Source organism: Amblyomma mixtum, chromosome 10 (assembly GCF_055824585.1).
Source record: "Amblyomma mixtum isolate Tamu chromosome 10, ASM5582458v1, whole genome shotgun sequence".
Lineage (NCBI taxonomy): Eukaryota > Metazoa > Arthropoda > Arachnida > Ixodida > Ixodidae > Amblyomma > Amblyomma mixtum.
The window spans coordinates 31,760,336-31,777,351 of record NC_143021.1 but is presented as its reverse complement, the minus strand read 5'-3'; the positions used below and the strand labels follow the sequence as shown (position 1 = coordinate 31,777,351).

General features: G+C 48.9%; 1 protein-coding gene across 1 annotated transcript in view; it reads left to right on the top strand.

Moving 5' to 3' along the window:
• LOC149325536 (uncharacterized) overlaps positions 1–17,016 on the top strand; it is a 150,931-nt gene continuing 133,915 nt past the window's right edge. The window contains exon 1 of the mRNA XM_089564327.1: positions 1–36. Within this exon, the coding sequence (XP_089420453.1) occupies positions 1–36 (36 nt within the window). The remainder of the gene's footprint in view (positions 37–17,016) is intronic.

The window sequence follows — 17,016 nt, the reverse complement described above, 5'->3', positions numbered from 1 at the left end:
ATGTGCTACGACAAGTATGGACACTTCTACAAGCAGGTAAGAAATGAAACATTTTTAAGGCGGAAGCCTTTAATGTCTCATCGTTGTAAGCAGCAGTTCTCGACAGAAAATGTCACGCTTTTCAATTGGTGGAAACGGTCGTGACGTCACAGTGCGCGAATTTCAAACGGGGCCAATTGTACTTTGCCTAGTAACCATGCAACCAATTGAAGGGATCGTATAGTGATGCTCCAATTAAGTGGGACTGAGCTTAGTTAATCTCTTAATTACCCAATTAGCATAATTAGCTTTACTAGTCAGGCCATATAAATAAATAAAACCGATTAAGAAATTGGTCGAGCTCAGGAATCGAACCCCGGTCTTCGGCGTGAGAGACGAGCATGCTATCCACTCCGCCATGCCAGCTCGACGGTTTGGAATGAACAAAGGCGCGTCTAGTGAATACGGTGTCTTCACTCACTCTCATCTTCCTCCATTCCCTTCCCGCGAGGTTTAGGTGTCCACCGACAAATGAGAGAAAGATACATTTCCTTTCCTCAAAAACCAATTTACTGACGAGCGAGGCGTAGAACCGAATGGGCGATGGCATTCTATGGACTCCTTGGCAGCGTTGCAAGACGCTGTCTCGTTCCACTCTTAGGGGCATCAGTGACCACACTTTAGGTCAAAAGTGCCCCCCCCTGAATTTTGTGAGACAGTTACTGCGTAATTTCCTTTCCCCAAATACAATTTTCATTTTCTTCATTACGGCTCCTCTTTCTTTATCTATCTTCTTTCACTCCCACTTCCTCCCTTCCTCTACGGTGCGGTTCAGGTGTCCACCGAGATGACAAAGAATTACTGCGCCATTTCCTTTCCTCAAAAAGCGCTGCGTTCAAAGGGCAAGCCATCGCGCTGAACGGGTAGTGTTCCGTGGACTCCCTGGCAGCGCTACAACGCGCTGTCGCGTTCAACTCCTAAAGGCGAAGCTTAAGCGCCATTAATTAGCAGTTAATCAGTATTCAGGCATTAATCAGTAATTAACCATTAATTAGTGATTTGTCATCACTTAGGAATTAGTACTCAATTATATGTGACGCCACCGGTGCCACAGAAACAGCGAAGGTGGTGCGGAAAACGCTTCCGCCTCTACCCACTTTAGACAGTCAAAGTGCCCCCTGAATTTTTTTCTCATTAACGTGATAAGAAAAATCATTAGAAGAACGCTCAAGAAAAGATTTCATTTTTTTTCGAAAATCCATTCTGTACGCAGTTGCGCATTGTTTACAGTGCGCATCTTGCCAAAAGATGTCTGATTTCAACGTGCGTATAGCACAGAAAAAAGAAACATACGAGCGCTTATAAACTGCTGCTAAAGAATTCGAAAAATTTTGAATAAGTAAGGTCGCACAACTTTTCTGCCCGGGCAATACGTTGTCGTCACTAGAGAGACCTGAGTACGACTGCGTAGAACATTTTAAACTTAAAATGTGACTGCACATGAGCCTACCATAAACTTCTCTTGGACAAATAAACTTCTCTTGGGCCGAATGCAAAGCTTTTAAAGCGCGACCCTTGATGTGAAAAGCTTGCCACGCAAGAAATTAATAAGACCAATTATTGAATATGTTAAGATCGCATGCACACCGCAACTTATCGCCGGGAGTTGAATCGAGTTAAACGACTCACTTCTAGACACCGAATGATGCATTCAGATATAAATTTTTTCCGAGGGTGATTAATGAATGGAATCCACTGCCAAGTCCTGTCGCCATTTGTTCCTGCGTGAGTGGTACTGCCACCAGTTTAGATAGTAAAGCGCGGCTGGAGGGGCTGAAATTTAGTGACGGTGTCCTGCGCTCAGCAACCGAACGCTGCAAGCAAGAATTGTATATCCAAGAACCTGACTTGAAAAAATCAGGCATTAAGGAACTGGTGCAAACAAAAAAAATGTTTTATTGACGCGAGTCACGAATTCTACTGCGTCTTGGCATAGAATGATTCTCAGGCTGTTCGCCTGCGAATACTATTTGGCCTGCCCTTTCACATGCTGCACTGAGTCGACTGTGAGAGGAATTGCCTTCGAAATAGGAAAGCAGAGGAGTGCTCTGTATGTGTTCTTGAAAAAGGAAATTGTCAACCCTCAACTCTTTCGCCATTTTCTTCAGTTTTTCTAAACCTGTATTGCACGAACATTTTAGGACAGCAATCTCAGCATAGGCACTCAAGGTCTTTTGCGCTGTTTTGCGAAAGGTGATGCCGCAGTTAGCATTCAAGGGTTTAAACGACACCGCCCAGAAAAAAGTATCGTGGTGCAATAGGCATATAAATATAGTAAGGTAAGCCCTCTACAAAGGAGAGGAACACGCTCTTTAGTGTTTTGGTTCACCGCCTTATTTTTTTGCCCTGACTCTGCGGCGGGAAGGCGTCGTACTTCACTTGAGGTTTCACTCACTGCACACGAGGTTCATTTTAATTAATTTCAGGAGAAGTGACTTCTGCGCACACAAGAAAAATACCACCGCCAGTGCTACGGGAGGCTAATCTTTCATTCAAGAGTACCTTCTCTTTTTCTTCAATCTTTTCTTTTTCCTTCTCTCTCTTCAGTCTCCTCCGTGACGATCTGCTGAGACTCGTTTCGATTCACTTCATCATTCACTTCATCACTGTCGTGCGCGGGAGCCTGCGGCCAGCACACACAAGCTTGGTTTCGCTGGTGCGGGCAGTGCCGAATTTTCTCACGTCATCACTACTTATACTCTAGCGCCAACAGAAATCGGTACCTGCAGAGTGGAGCTCCCAACAGAAAGAGCTCTGCGCAACCAAAAACGGATGCCGGCATTGCTGTGCGCGCTGTATTAAGAATTTATTTTGGGTGGGAGCCATGAAATTTTTGTCGCTAAAAAATCATTAAATCATGCCTTCGGAAAGGTGGACCGATAAAGGCTTCACACCTTTCTACACTGATAGTTTTCGGCTAGAGCTCGTGCCATGTGGCGTATACACATCGAGTGTCGCATGCATAAAATACATACATGTGTGAAGAAAGCTCTTCATGACTGTTCACAACTCGATCTTTTAGAATATGACGGCATTCAAGAACAGCGTTAACAAGTGCTTGCGGAACTTCTACGAGGTATATACAAAGCTGAACCCGGTAAGATTTTGTGCCATGTAGACTTCGTATCATTTTAACTTCTCTGCCACTGTGTGTTTCATTCTTTCGTTGGGTTGATATTAGTGTTTTTATTTCCTTAGTTTACCTAAGTGGACAGTGTTCCCACAACAGCAATATTACTTTCTTCACCCGTGGCCATCAACACCAATTAGTCGTTGTAGCTAGGGTAAATAAAGGGTGACAGTATTTTTTTTCGCAGCTAAACTTAAATACCCGCATGAGCTGTCTCACATGGGTACACTGAAGCAAGTTTCTATAAGCGCCATTGAATTACTCCTTATCGCTTCATCCTACATGGGAGCCACTTTAATATCTGACGGCACATGAAAACGTCTAATGAAATCTAGATGTTACCAAAAGGATAGTATGAAAGTTTCATGTAGACACTGATTGTTGCAGACAAGACGCATCGTATAGGCGAAGAAACACAAAACGCAGGGCCTAACGCATGATTGAAAAACCCTGAAAAAACTGCTACATGCTGGCAAACAAGCCTACATGTCGAGAAAGTAACCAATGAAAGCAATGCCATCTGCAGAAAACGATTACGTAGCGCGAGTGGCAAGAACAAATATTTCGGCTGCGCCATGCAAACCAGTCACATCGAATATGTAAATATATGAGAAGGACATGCGTACTGCATCCACCTGTAGCAATACAAGGCGACTTGGTCGCGAGGCAAGGCCGCAGTACATTTTTTTTTTCGGAGAACACGTACCCGTTAAACTTTTGCGGCCTACAGTAAACAGCAATGAACCAGTTACTGACAATTGCAAAGAGCTACCGCATTCGATTGCATAGAGATCAATGGACAAACTCACGGAGAACATTTTAACAGCAGACTCTGCGGCATCCAAAATTTAAGGGGACAGGGTAAGCGCTATTCTTGCCATGTATTTTAGGGCACGTTTTGGTGCACTTTTCTCAACAGCACATCGAGGTAGCGCCTACCAATCGCTTCATTCTTATCGCTGCTTTATGCTCTTTCGACTGAACGTAAGGTACCGAAGACAATTAAAATACTAATTTCGGATTATTTTTTCCCGCGAGGACGCAATTTAAGGCCATTTCTGGTGTAATTTCTGTCTATAAAATCAAAACAGAACAATGAAGAGGCCTAATTTTGATTCAGTGTATTCCCACGTGCTCATACAAAGCAAATACAAAAAATGAGACTTCTGCCTCTTATTGTTTTGAAGATATTGGTATTATCGTAACAAAAAACTTGTTTTGAGATAAAAATGTAAAGTAAAAGGTAATTTTGTTACCAAACTTTTCGCTTTCCCAACACTGCCGACCAATTTCTTCCATAAGCATGACCTCCATAGTAATTATTTAGCTTCTCTTACTTTTCTTTCTCCCTGTAGTTTAGTTTCCTTCGCTTCTTTTTTTTAGTTGCTATGCTGCCCAGCGAATAGTGAAAACTTCTCACCAGTCACTTCTCTCAGTCGGTGGAAAGTGTTACTGCTTCAGAATAGCCACAAGGCCTCCAGAGCCTTTGCTGTTGCTATTTTACCGCCGTTGAATGTATACGAAAGCATCTGTCGAGCACACCTTTGTACCTTTTGTACTAAAGTGGCATTTTTTTAGCTTTCTCTCAGATTATGCAAATGAAGGACTAATATGCTAGCATCGAGCCTAAGAGCTCGAAGACTGTTCCTAAATATGTTTTTACTTCAACTGAACTAAAAAACATTCAATTTCTGTCATGTAATCGTATTTCAAAAGGCTGGTAAGACACTGCCTCTACGAAAATGTGGCCTGGCCACTCTATTCCTCATTTCGAAAGCTACTCTTTAACAGGAATTATACAACGCAGGAAGAAGTGCAACACTAAAAAAGATTCAGAAAAGAGTCCAGTATTAAAAATGAAACAAAAGTGAAATTTGAATTTTTTTATTTTTCTCTAACCTGTGCCCTTATCAGTTTAGCTTGTATTTCCTCAAGCCAACAGCCGGAAATATTTCTGAGAAGGGCTGAGGAACCAAGTCTTCACAATAAATAGTTGATGACCATGAAACAGCTTTACGCCGCCTTCCTTTCGAACCTTGTCAGTTATAGACTTGAAAAAGTTACCTGTATACACCTTGCCCAAAAGATAGCCGGATCGTTTAAAAACATTAATCATCCATTTGGGAAAATTTTCTCTGTAGCTTGTGGTCGATTTTATTTTGGTCGGATCGATTAGTGCTCTTAAGAGATTCCAGGTTCTCCGTATACTCCTCGCAGCGAGCGACAGAATTAAAAACCAGGAAGAACAAAACGACAAGATCCCACACAAAATTGTGTGGGTACCGGGGCACACGGGGGTGGCAGGGAACCAAGAGGCCGACAGGATAGCTCGAGGATACATTACTTTCCGAGCATCCGATGAGCCCGCGGAACTCGCGCCAGCACCCAGGGATTACTCGGCCATACTACAAAACTACAGAGGCAGAAGATTGCGGTATCCCCCACCGCACAAATCTCTCAGCAGAGAGGAAGCTGTCACTTGGAGACAATTACAAACAGGCTCTTTCCCAAACCTACATATACTAAACAAAATGCACCCTACCATATACGCGGACAAATGTCCCTGGTGCGACGGAAAACCTACTCTCTATCACATCACATGGGCCTGCCAAAAGATAGACGTGGTCCCCAAAATACAAAACCCGAGTGCGGAGCAGTGGGAGACTCTGCTGTCCAGCGACCGCTGTGAAGACCAAGAAGGTCTGGTACAGCGAGCTCAACGGGCGGCAGTGGCCAGCGGAGCCCTGGACTGAGGGCAACCGACCACTGATTAGAGGCGGACGACTTCGACAGAGAAGACTCCTGGGGGTAAAAGCAAGGAGAAAACGTGTCTGAAGATGCTCCCAAACCGCAGGAAAAAGAACTAGAGTAAAATAAAGTTTTTCCTTCCTTCCTTCTGTAGCTTGTACTGTGCGGTGCTTTGTTTGACGGCTTGCAATAGAGCAGCTCTTTAATCTACAGAATGCCTATCGTTCTTTCGGATGCTCAGAAACGCATCCTAACGCTTATTGTTTTGCACTGTTTCGGCTACCCCTATATATATATATATTGTAGCGAGGACAGTACTGGCACAGATCACAGTTTCAGCGAACTTCCCGCACTTGCCGCGATGGACAGAAGCTAATCCGGAGCCATTGCATACCACTCATTCGCATTTTCACACGACTGCATTCGCTGGTGTCCTACCGTATATTCTAGTTAGCTGAATTGATAGAGTGCTTCCGCTGGTGTGACGGTGGTCCCGACTTCACACCAGGATAAATTTGTCTTCAACTAAGAATTTCCTGTGGACACTCGATAGCGTACCTCTTAGCCGTTTGGCTCCGCTTTGGTGTATATGACTGAGTAATTGCTAAATTATCCTTCATTTAAACCGACAACACATCACGAGTGTGGCAGCGATGTTATTATGTACGGTCGAAAACAGGAGAGTTGTTCCAGAGGCCTGCCTGTCTCAGCGGTCGGTCAAGAGGTAGATTCCAGGGCTGAGGTTCTCGGGTGCCAGTGACGCTCTTGCCGACGGTTCTGCGAAAGGTAGAGTTTTAGCTGCGCGGATTTGTGCGCTCGCTCCGCTCAGCGAGCCAGCGGGAGCGCTACTACGCATGCGCGAAACGCTCAGGCGGGAGCGCGCGAGCCAAGCGGAGCCCGGAGAGGCGCGACGAGCGGGCCTCGCGCAAAGCCTTCTGGGCTTGCGCTAGCCGAACCATACGTAAAGATTCAACATGGCAGCCGCCAGCGCTACTTTTTTTGCAACAGGAGCAGGTCTTGCACGACACTTTTCGGAATGGCGAACATGTTGCAGGCGGTGTCGGATAACTTGCAAACGCAAATCGATCACCATCGACGCTCGCACGCATAGAGGATGAACACATCCTCCAGACAACGCTACAAATGCGTCCACGCGCACTCTGAGAGGGATGGCTTGCGTGGTCTGGACATGGTTCTCAGTTGGAGACTTTTCAATTTTTCGTAATACGAAAACTTCCCTCAAAGCACCACTGTTGCCAAAAAGCATACAGCAAACGTAAACAGCTAATATTTCTTTATTCACACATTAATCAGAGACCCTTCCTTATAACTATTTTATGACAAGTCCATTTACCACCACTAGGAGGCGCAACGAGGTGCATCTCCTCACGGAAGACCGTGAGGAGACGCAGCGCTAACACTCGACTCTTGCGCGACGCTCCGCTGCGGCTCCCCTGGAGACTGCCAGCGGAGCGGACAGTGAACCCGCTCTGCTAAAACTCTCTAATACCCTGAAATGTGCCCAGGATGACCGCAATGGTTGCAAACCCTCGCGGTTCACAGCGATACCGTACAAAGTTGTACGGAGGATATGTGGCGATGGCTGCGAGGCGCGGTACGGTTCTTCTCGGGCCGGAAGTGGCGCGTGGAACATTGCAGTTCTGCCCCTCCGGAGCGAAGTGTCGTTCAGATAGCACAGCCTGCAGTGAGCATTCAAGGCAGACAAGATCAGCGTTCCGGCGTTCAACCTGTAGGGCAAGGTCTTCGTTCACCATTCGTCCGACGAAGAAAGCAACAAAGCAAAGTCAGTTTGCACAGCATGTTTACTGACGCACGTAGTATGATGCTTGGCTTCTGCCTTGGTACCTTCTGTGGGGGCGATGAACTTCAACATCACAAGTGCGGCGCAAACTGCAGCTCCTCCCGCTCATATGGAAGCTTGCACATAAAGACTTAGTCATATATTAAATAGTGATCGTGTATGCCTCTGAGGCTCTGCGACCTCGGCCAAGCTGTATGTTTCATATTAGGTGCAGATCATTAAATGTCCATCAGGGGATCACTTTAAGCCTACTGCACACACAAAGCTCTCTTGGTGACGTGAGTAAACAAAACAAGCACGAGAATTCTAGACTAAAAAACTGCCGACGATTACGTTATTTCCTAATGCGAAATTTCAGCGCAGCTCTTAAGGTTTTTCACCTTTTCGATACATTGAGGCAAAGAATGCGCGCAATACATGTATGTACAATTACAGACAGCTTTTTATTTTTCAGACATAATTCTTCTTCAATAAGCACTCCACTAACAGTAAAGTTACACTGAAGAGAGATTACAATACAAAAGAAATATTGCACTTAAAGTGCATTACCACAAGAGAGAGAGCCAAACAAACAAAACGCAATTTGTACACTGAACCTTAAACGGTGGCTCGGTTGTTGTTGTTGTTGTTGTGACTGAGAGAAGGATGAAGAGGAAATTGCACGGGCCTGCTACTGGCTCGAGCCAAGCCACCACCGCTGCCACGTGCAGGTAGAGGAGAGTTAAAAGATCAGAGGAAAGAGAAAAAGGAAAGAAAAGACGCGCGTCGCAGCAACAACTGCGTCCGCCGGAGCGGACGCTGCTCAAAAAGAAGCGGCCGAAGCCGCGCTCGCCGAAGCGAGAACAGATACTCCTCGCGGTGGCTCGGGCGGTAAACGCCGTCCTTTTATAGGCTCGCTCCACGTCTGTCTGTTCTCCGCGCCAAGGCAGGCGTGCACATACACACATAGTCGGTTGTGCAGCCTCCTGCTCCTTCACGCGCTGGGGGCGCGTCCTCATTGGTCGAAGGCCAGGAGTGGCTTCAAGGAGCATCCTGAACTTTCTGTCACGGCGCCGCCGCCATCGTGCGAGTGAAGAGGTGAGGGCATCTCTTAGCGCACGCAAGGCTATGCCCTCTCCGTCAACATCGCCTACAAACGACTCGCACTGTCTAGAACAATCGACAGCAATCTCCCCGCGCGCCGCGTCGGCGAGCGGTGGGAGAAGGCGCAGCCACACACTCAAGGCTAGTCGCTCTCCAGGGATTCTTTCTGCACCGTTTTACGACGCGCGCCGGCGAGAGCCGTACGCGCGACGCTGTTCTTTTTTTTTTCTTGCTAAAGAGGAGAGGAGGTTCAGCTTTAACCCTCTCCAGGTTACAACGGACAACGGCGACGTTGAAGCCGCGAAACGCAGAAACGGGCGCCTAATAGCTGCGCTCTAAATCTCCTGAGTATTTAGCAGCATAAATTCGTTTCAGCGGCTGTTCAGTAAAAGGGACATGCTTATAAAATGTATCAAAACTCAGTTGATATAAAAGTAACCCGACAGGAAGTGGACAGAAAATTCCAACTTATATTTGTCTGCAGATAGTGAACAGAAAGGGTTTCAGAGGGACTTTCGGATTTCGGTTCTTTTGTAGAGTATGGATGCAGCGGCGCAAGGCTTGACAAAATGCGGATCTACACAAAATTGTTCCGCATTTATTTTCGCACACAACGTAAGTTCATGCGGCTTGTATGCACCCCATTTTATCCGCAACAAAACATTTACTACTATAATATCAACTCTTCCAGACCTACCGCTTCTATGAAACGTCGAAGCATGACGTGAATGTCGACTCCGTAGTGGTAAGTGCATAAATAAATCTTTCTGCAGAAGTTTTCTGCGAGGCTAAATAAATAAACTTTGCAGTTGAAGAACACTTCAGCTTTGCTGGGGAATTGCGTTTCCCAGATTTGTTTTTTGTGTTGAAAAGGGTGAAACATTTATGTGGTTTACAAAATTTCAGCTCACTTTCCGAGGCTATCCGTCACGCGCCTGTGTTCCTTTATATGTCCACTCCGTGCACAAATACATGATACTCTGGTGCCGTTCACCTTGGCACCTGTGTTTTAATCTTTCCATCGTCATCAGCTATATGTTCACTTTTTGCACCATTAATAGGCAATGGCGATTTTCAAGCGCTTATTTAACGGCTACGTCTCAGGCACTTATACAGTGACCATAAATATCCTGCTAGCAGTGGTTTCTTAGTGAGAGCCATCAGTGAAAAGCATCTCGGCTGCTGCTTTTGGCGAATGTGGAGATAAATATGCAATAGAATTTCCACTTTACCCTTTAGGACTGCCGTAGAACCTTTTATTGTTGTTCATCTCCTAAGCGGCCCACACGCGGTCTGATTAGAGTACTTTGTGACACGAGAGGTGCCCAAATTTCTTTCACAGAAATGTGGCCACGCGGAAGTGTTTGACTGCTATGTTTGAGATAATCGTAGATGCTTTCTGTGCCTAGGTCGTAGTACCTAGGAAAGGTCGTAGTCATCCTTAAATTTAGTCTGGCCGAGTGCGCCAGTGCTTGCAATCTGTGAATGCGCTGAGTGCAGTTGCTGTCATCTCCGCCTCCGAGATGTTAAATTGTTTCTGAGTACGACTTTGCCCAATAAATAGTTTTCGAGTACCACCAGATTTTCCCAATGACATTATCCCTGACTGTCATCACATGCGCGCCCGTAATAAAAGTGGCGGATAGCCGTGCGGCAGTGGCTCTGAAGATAGACTGCAATCCTTAATCATCCTCTTCGGTGTTCCCTACCGTCTCGAGTCATCTTCCCTCCAAGGGCTGCAGAGGGAAGGTACAAAGAACGGTTGAACCGGTGAGACCCAATGGAAACACTCAATTCGTGGAGCGTATAATGAAACTCGGGCATGTCAACTTTAGCTCCAAATACAAGCGGGGACGCGGTCTCCAAATACAAGCGGTGACCGGAAGAGTCTCTTGACGACCTGGGATACATTTAAAAGAGAGTTTCTAAAGACCTTCACGAGCGTCGTGCGGAATAATAAAGTTCAGGTACTACTGCAGTCCCAAATTGAGCTTCCACATTAGGCCGTCATCGCCTATTTTGAGGATATGAAACTCGTGTTTCGTAGCGCAGGATTCGACATCGGCAAAGAAAAAATTGGGAGGGCACTTAGGTCTGCTTACGGAGACGAATGCGCAAGCATATCTTTGATCTTGTTTATTTTTTCTGACTCATAGCATATATTGTGGCATTTCATCATATTTTCGGTTACGACATACTACACCACTTCGGCATTCCAGTAATGACATACTCCACCATTTCGACATTTCCTGTTACGTCACAATCTTAACACGAAAATTGACTTTTGGCTTTTAGAGGAGGAAAGCTCTTACATCTCGACATCTCAGTGAGCACCTCAACCCCGCCTTAAAGAAAAAGGTAACGTCTCAGAAAACATGCAATTGAAGGTGCTAATATCGTCGGTCCAAACCCATGTCTAAAGTTAGCCTGCAACTGGGCTGAAAAATTCATGCTATATGCAAAGAGAAATGCTATGACACCACCAGGAACGCTGTAGGAGGAACGGTTTATTAAAATTTTGATGCGAATATAGTAACCAATGCTGCCACCACATTTAGGTCAGCCAGTGATGCCAACGCTGGGATTTTATCTATACCTTCAGCAATTTTTAGCCTTATTTCACGTACGGCGTTGGCGGTCGCACGTTGGCCGTCTTTTCCCTTAATGGCAGACGGGTGAGGGCATTGGTAGTGTACGCGCCGGCGCGACGAAGCGATTCTTCCTCATTTTTCGATTCGCTGGATTGTTTCATGCTGGAGTCGTACCCCACTTTCATAGTGGGCGATTTCAATGGTGTCCTCGACCCCTCACGCGATGTAGACGGCCCAGGTCAGGGTCGGCCTTACGCCGCTGCGCGCTCCCTACGAGCCCTATGCGCGCAGTTCCGACTGTCCGACTCATGGGTCTCAGTGCACGGCCACAACTTCGGGGCCACGTGGGAGAGAGGGAGGTCGGCCAGTAGGCACGATAACTTTTTGCTCCCGCCCGTCCTCGCGCGATATGTAGCTTCATGCGAAGTACTCGAGTTTCCCGCGGGCACTCGGCGCATCTCCGACCATCGACCGCTGTCACTAGTGCTGGATTTTGGCGGGTACGCCCCACGAATAGACTTGTGGCGAATTGACGCCAGCCTACTGACACATTGGTCGAGTGTCACATCATTGCAGCGTGCGCTGGGTACTCCGGGCGCGCGCGCTAACCAATCAGTGCCGTGGGACGAGAGAAAGTTCGAGTGGCCTGCACTCCTTATCGCGGAAGGCCACCGGCGAAGAGCGCGCGTCCCCAGCGAACTCAATGAGACGCTGGCTCGCATCCGCATAGTTAAGAGAGGCGCGCCGCTAACGTTTGCTATGCGCGACTCCTATAACGTATTGAAGGCTCGCTACGAGACGCTGTTGCGGCAGTCGTCGCGCGCTGCCAGACGGGCCGGGCCCGGACAGCGCCTGTGCGGTGCGCGTGGTTCGTGCGCGTTGTTCGTGCGCGGTGTCCGTGCGCCATGTTCGCGCGTGATGTGCGTGCGTTATGTTCCTGCGCGACGTTTGCGTTCGAAGTTTGTGCGCGACGTTTGTGCGCGTTGTTTGCCGCATTGCTTGTGGACGATGTTTGCGCGCGGGTTTTTGTGCTCGGTTTTTCACCTGGCGTGCTTGCCCCGCACGTAAGGACCCTCTTGAACCTTTTCGACACTGTGTGTTTTAAACACTTGCGTTCCCTGTGAGTTGCATGCACAGGGCGACATTGGCCGCCGTAATGTATCTTTGTTTTTGTAGAGGGACGGATGTCCCTTTTTGATCGAGGATCCAATAAACTTCTCTTAAGTGCGTGAGAAGTACTACTTCCTGTCGACACATTTTGCGGACACGCTGTGTGCACAACTTCCGGTGACGGCTTTTCCATTGCATGGGTCATATAATGTTTTCTCTTTAGTAAAGCCAGGTTCCTGATGTGTGGTATCCACACTCCACCACTTCGTCGTTTCTAGTTATTTACATCACAATCTGAATGCGAAAATCGGTGAATTCGTAAATTGGTTTTTGAGGAAAGGAAATTGCGCAGTATCTGTCTCACTTATGTCGGCGTACACCTCAACCGCGCCGTAAGGGAAAGGAGGGAAGGTAGGAGTGAAAGAAGAAAGAGAGAAAGAGGTGCCGTAGTGGAGGTCTCCGAAATAATTTCGACCACCTGGTGATCTTTAACATGCACTGACATCGCACAGCACACGGGCGCCTCTTGCGTTACGCCTCCATCGAAACGCTGCCTCCGCGGTCGGGTTCGAACACGGGTGCTCCGGCTCGGTAGACCAGCGCCTTACCACTGAGCCACCGCGGCTGGTAATACGAAAATAGGGTTTTGGCATTTGGCTTTTAAAGGTGGAACAACAACAATGGATCAAGGGAGCAGAGTAGGCCTAGGCGAAGAATGCCGCCACTCCCCAGAAGCGACTACAAGATCATTATTCGACCTAAGAAAGGACTCATGGTGAAGTCCCTCACCACCCACCAAGTAGCGCGCGCCATTGTCATGGCGTGCGGCCAGCAATGCAAGGACGAGGACCTACTTGTAAGGCTTCGCACCGGATCCAATATCATTATATTTAGCACACCGCACGAGCAAACGGCTCACCTAGTGCGGCACATTACCCGTCTCAAATTCGACGGAAAGACTTATGATGTAAACGCTTACGTGGCAGCACCGGAAGACGTCCTGCGCGGCGTCATCCACGGTGTAGACCCAGGTAACCCTCCTGAAGAACTCAAAGCACACTTACGAGTCAGAACTCAAGGAGTGACCATACTTCAGGCAAGGATGCGCGGACAATCCAAGACGGCAGTGCTCACGTTCGACGGCCCAGTCTTGCCGAAATTCGTCATATATTACGGAGGAGAAGGAGAACGAGAAGGAAAACTTTTATTTCTATTTACAGTGAGAGGTCGATGGGGCGAGCCGGAAGGGCCTGCCCCTTACAAACACTAGGAGGGATCCTTAGTCCGGGATCCCTGTAGCTTCCGCAGCGGCCCGGGCTCTAGCTACCAATGCCTGTTGGGCATGGAGTTCGGAGCAGCCGCGCAGGGCAGCTTCCCAGTCCTCTCGAGTGGGGTGGAGGTGGGGTGGGTAGGCAGGATTGGAAGGGCATGCCCACACCATGTGGTAGGTGTCCGAAAACTCCTCCTCACAGTGTGGGCACGCGCCCGAGAAAGAAGAATTGAAGTGCTTAAGTACTGCCGGGCACAGTACAGTATTGGTATAGAGGCGGAGAAGCCAGCGCTCCTCCACCCTGGTGAGGCCTTTACAGGGACGGGGATAGAGACCACGAAAATTTTGATAAAGAGAGGTGATCTCTTTAAAGGTGATGGCCGGATTGAAATTGAATTCCGGATCAGGCTGCGGATGAGGCGACGCCCGGTGAGTAAGCGCGCGGGCGGCAGCGTCGGCTGCCTCGTTCCCCTCAAGACCCGCATGAGCCGGAGCCCACACAATGGTACGATGGGTCGGAAACCCTGTGTATTCGCATGCGTGGAGAATTTTGAAAGCACGGTCTGTAATATACCGTTGCTCAATATTGCGGCAGGCGCCCCTGGAGTCCGTAATAATGACTCGGGACTCTGGATCTGCGGCGGCCAGTGCAATGGCGATCTCTTCCGCAAATGTAATGTTTGGGGCACGGAAAGTAAGGCCCTGAACTGTAGTGTTTTGGTGGATGACGGCCGCCGTGTACCAACCCCCATGGTGTGGGCCGGCCGCATCCACACAGAAGACACCTGGCTTATGGCCATATTGTTGAGAAATAGCCTCCGCCCGCGCGAGACGGCGACCATCATGGGTGTCTGCAGTCATGTTCTTCGGAAGGGGTCGCACCTGGAGTGCAAAGCGCCAGGCTTCAGGGATGCGGACCCGTTCTTCTGTATGTGTTGCGTAGGATATGTGTAAGCGGGTCAGAAGGCGGCTCCCCGCAGGTGTTTTGCTAGGCGCAAGTATTGATTGTTAAGATGAGCTTCTCGTAACTCCCCAAAGGTGTTGGTCATCCCCAGACCGAGGAGACGCTTGTTGGACGTCGTTATGGGGAGGTCGAGCGCTCTCTTATAAATCTTGCGGAGAACTACTTCTAAGGCATTCTCATCGCATTTGCGTAGGTGGAGGTAGGGAGCCGAATATAAAATCCGGCTGGTCACGATTGCATTGGCCAGCCGCAGGGCATCTTTGCACCGTAGTCCCCCCCTTTTATTGGACACCCGGCGGAGCATCCGACCCACCTGGTCCCCCACCTTACGTAGCTTGTTTAGGGTAGTGTCTATCTTGCGCCTATGATGAATGAAAAGCCCCAGTACCCGGATCTCCTCGTGTTCAGGTATCGGTCCGCTAAGTAGGGAAAGGGCAATTTTGGTTGTGCACTTTGAGTTGGGGCGTATGTGCACAAATTCAGATTTGCTCGGGGAGCATTCAAGACCACAGCGACGAACGTATTCGTCCACAATAGCTGCCGCTTGTTGCAAGTTGGTCTCGATGTCTCCAACCGATTGTTGTGTTGCCCAGAGGGTGATGTCGTCTGCATACAGAGCGTGCCGCACACCGGCGACCTCTGCCAGCTGGGTAGGGAGCTTCATCATGGCCAGATTAAATAGTAATGGCGAGAGGACAGCTCCCTGTGGGGTCCCTCGTGTGCCAAGTTGATATGGGCCATATTCTGTGTCTTGCAGCCGGATATAGGATTGGCGATCTGTAAGGAATTGTTTGATATAATTGAAAGTATTGCGCCCACAGTCTGTTTGCGACAAGTGGGATAGGATGATCTCGTGGGTCACATTGTCGAAAGCCCCCCGCAGGTCAAGTGCGACGACTACTTTATCATTGCTGGGGTGCTCGACGGGGTCGAGAATCTCCTTGTGAAGTTGCAACAGTGCATCTTGTGCGGACCGGTGTGGGCGGAAACCGTACATGGTGTCTGCGAAAATGTTTTGCTGTTCCAGGAAAGCCGACAATCTGTCGCGGACCATAGTCTCCATCAGCTTCCCCACACACGAAGTGAGGGAGATGGGCCGGAGGTTGTCGGTGTTAATGGCTTTACCTAGCTTGGGAATGAAAGTTACTAGGGCCGTTTTTCAATCGATGGGGAGTGGTGTTCCTCCAATCCGTATAGTGTTGAAGTAATCGAGGAGAGTTTCGTAGGCGGGATCTGGGAGGTTGGCAATAAGCTTTACCGTCACCTTGTGCCGGCCTGGTGCTGTACCTCGCTTCATTTTAGCCAGGGCCGCTTTGAAGTCATGGAGCTGGAACGGTTGATCCAAATCCGCGTTCTCGGAACCTGCATACGAGTACGCCTGACCACGGGGATCCTGGTGTATACTCAAATATTTGTCGCGGAGCGCATCGGCCAGTTTGGCCGTGTCTCCAGTGAAGTTATGTATAGCCCTTTGAAGCTGTTTTTGTGTCTCAGTACGGGTTTGTGCCGGATCAATAAGGGCGCGGAAGAGGCGCCACGTACTCCCACTCGACATTTGCCGAGCTGCAGTGTTGCATCGGTGCACCCAATTGGAGTTGGCGAGTTGGGCCGCATATTGTGCCGCCTGTTGGGTGATATCCGCGATGCGAATTTTGAGTTTCCGATTGTGTTTTTGACGGCGCCACCAGCGGACTAGGCTGTGTCGTGCCTCCCAGAGGTGGAGGAGGTGGTTATCCACCGCTGGGCTCGCCTCTGAGAGTTGAACATTTTGCTCGACTGATTTCAAGTGGGATACTAGGTGTTGGGACCACGTTGAGTTTCCTTGGTTGTTGTAGCGTCACGTGGTCAGCTGCAGCGCCTCTGATGTGGAGCCTCCACCGCCGCGGCCGACCACGCGAGCCGGCAGCCCATCTCTCCTCTGTTGTCACGTGGTCAGCCGCCGCGCCTCTGATGTGGACCTCCACCGCCGCGGCCGACCGCGCGAGCCGGCAGCCCATCTCTCCTCTGCTGTGACGTCATGTTGTCACGTGGTGTCACGTGATCACGCTAAAGGTCAATGGTAGCTCCACCGCCGCGCCCGACGGGCTGTAGTGTAGCTCTACTAATATGCTTCCCATAAAAAGCGACGCCAAAACCCACAGGAGGAAGAGGACGGAGCGACCAACGCGGGCGACCACCCAAGCGATGGCTCAGCTCAGAGGGAGAGACATCGAGGAGCCGATCGAGGTCCAACTCCTTCCCGCCTCTACCACAAGCCGG